The 2,815-nt window shown below is 29.6% G+C and overlaps 1 protein-coding gene across 1 annotated transcript; it reads right to left on the bottom strand.

Annotated features, from left to right (window-relative positions):
- Nucleotides 1-439: 439 nt before the first annotated feature.
- LOC120184974 (bidirectional sugar transporter SWEET7-like) lies at nt 440-763 on the bottom strand. The gene has a single exon (XM_039189310.1). The coding sequence runs from the start codon at nt 761-763 to the stop codon at nt 440-442; it is 324 nt and encodes a 107-aa protein (XP_039045241.1).
- Between the last annotated feature and the right edge of the window lie 2,052 nt (nt 764-2,815).

Genomic DNA, 2,815 nt, shown 5'->3' with positions numbered 1-2,815 from the left:
TCATGTACTAATTATATGTTTTTTAGGTATTTGAATTCGAACAACTAAGTCTGTAAGGTGTGTATATTATCAATAAATAAAAAATCTTGAAAAGATATTATCTTATAATTATCATAGAATATTCAAAATAAAAAAATATTCATGCATTATTCCTAAAATTATTATTTTTATTTAGAATTAAAATTTTAAAAATATTGAATTAGGTGTATTATGGTCTACCTAAATTTATTACTAAAAGATATGCATGTGCATGCATATCTTTTTAGTAGGTAATTGGAGATAAGTTGAGGGGTGTTGGAGTGCAGATGTATTTCTGAAAATTTTAAATTTTTGTATAATTTAGATATTTTCTTTATATTTTTAATTGATAATCTAATTATATATTCCTCGTAAGTTCGCATCCTATAAATTTCTAATACAAATTTCTAAGTTTACCTCCCTAACATAAGATCTCCAGTCTTGTAGGGCAGCTCAATTCTATGACACTTACCATGACCGATAAAGGAGCAACATACATCATGATACCGAAAAAAGTGGCTATAATTCCGGCGATCATGGAGCGGCGTTGAGTGGTGTGAACTACGGTAAGGACAAGAGTGGCGAGGGCGGTGACCATAACAAGCTCAGCGACAATGATTAGCAGCACGGTGAATCGCTTCTTCTTGTCATGACAGAAGATGAGGAAGAGGGTTAGGAAGACGACCTCAATGGCGGTCCCTGCGGCACTGATGGTCAAAAGAAGGGTGCTGTTGGGGTGCACCATTGGCAGTGCGAATATTATCCAAACCATGCAGTTGATTAAGGTTGCTAGGTACGGGGCTGGGGAGAACTGCCCTACTGACCCTTTCTTCCAAATTCGAAAATAGGTTGGCCTGCAATAATAATCATGGACCACGTAAAATTTTATATTATAAGACGAACTTGAACTTTTAAAATTTCAGGAGACGAATTTAAATTTATAAAATTTCAGTAAGATGAAAACAGATTCTCAATAAAAAAATAGATAGAAAAAATCTAAAATATATAGTAATTTCAAAATTTTCAGGGAGCGACTGTCACACCCGCCCCTCTCTCGATCCATCCCTAATAATAAATGTGATACTATTAGGAAAAAAAGATGGTTAAAAAAGGGACTGAATTAAATCGCATTAATTAAAACAAAATACATTTAATCCATCGTAACTAACATCAACAAAGGACCACCGCCTAAAATGAATTAATAAATTGAACTGATGTAAATGCAGCTTAGCGTTCAAAGTTTTATTTTTAATCAAAATAATATTTTCCAAATAAAATTATTAGTTGATCGATGATCAGTTCATTTGCTGATAATATTAATTAATTTCTTCCTCAGATAATCAATTTAGTAGTCTGAGATGTTTTTATAAGGCAAGAAAATTCATATCCATAATAAAATATACAGTTTATATATAATTTGATAAGTATAATTAGTTGATTGAGTCTTAATATAGTTGATAATTTTGTTGGTGCAACACACTGAAAAATATGATTTTGAACCTATTTAAATATGTACTATCATCTCATTTATCAATATAAAAAGTACAAGTGTCTATGTATTTTGAAATAAATTTTGGATAAACTACGTGTTTAGTACTTAAACTATCAGTTTTGGTTAGTTTTAGAATCTCAGCTTTTAATTTTTTTAAATCATACCTAATGTTTAATTTTTATTTCATTTAAGTACCTGTTAAAATCTTAATGTTAAGTTTTGAAATAAATTAAAAATTTAGGTATTAAAACATACAAAAAATGATAGTTTATATACTAAACATGTTAAATTTTAATGGTGAGATATTAAAATAAAATAAAAATTAAACATTAAGTATGATTTTAAAATAATTTAAAAGTTTAGGCAATAAAACAGATAAAAACGGATATTTTATATACTAAACACATAATTTACCTCGACTGTTGTTGTATCACCGTGATACTTACAAATAACATTATTTTTTATATCCACAATTGCGATAAATACTATGCGATAAAAAAAATGAGGGTAATCGCAATTTGAATAAGTTATTATGTCTTGTCAGTTTCCACCAATAAACAATGGATGTTTGCCTTATTTTCTTAATGGAAAAACAAAAGGAGTGTGCTATGAAAAGATTATGGTAAAGGCCAAAGAAGAAACTTACGCTGGGGACAAGAACAGGAAGAGTGCGAGAACGTTCCCTGGAAAGAAGAAGAAGAAGAAGAACCCATATTAGAGATAATTTCTCAACTTCTAATATGAATATATGTATATAAAGTAAAATACCAGTAATCCCAAGTACATTTCTGATAGGGTTGAGTAGCTGAGAGACCATGACTGCGAGTTGAAGAGATCAGAGGAGGATGAATGAGATGAGACAATAACAAGAAGAAGAAGAGAAGGAATGAGTTTCAAGTTCAACGTACAACAAATGTGGACCAGATGTCCCTCTCGGAGTTTTGTGGAAGCATATACAGCAGAAACTCTTTAAATTAATACTCGATAAATTAATAAACTCTCTAAAATAATAAATTTTTCCGGCCCTGACTTAGGCCAATATAAAAAATTGAAAAACTCGATAAAATAATAAGATAATAATTTTTCGTGAGATCCCTTTATAATTTTTGGTCCAAGAAAATCATAAATTAATAATTCATAGAAACTGAAAAAATATATTACACTCTATTGAAATATGATTCAATAGTTGTCTTTTTTCCTTTAAAGTTCAAGTCTATTTAGAGTTCATTATTAATTTAATTCATCTCTTGCAACGTAATTCTAAGAGACATAGATTAATTTGCCTTTTTGTTTGGCATGTACAGT

Source organism: Hibiscus syriacus, unplaced genomic scaffold (assembly GCF_006381635.1).
Source record: "Hibiscus syriacus cultivar Baekdansim isolate YM2019G1 unplaced genomic scaffold, ASM638163v2 tig00112981_pilon, whole genome shotgun sequence".
Classification (NCBI taxonomy): Eukaryota; Viridiplantae; Streptophyta; class Magnoliopsida; order Malvales; family Malvaceae; genus Hibiscus; species Hibiscus syriacus.
The sequence above is the reverse complement of the archived record's forward strand: the minus strand, read 5'-3'. Positions and strand labels throughout refer to the sequence as shown.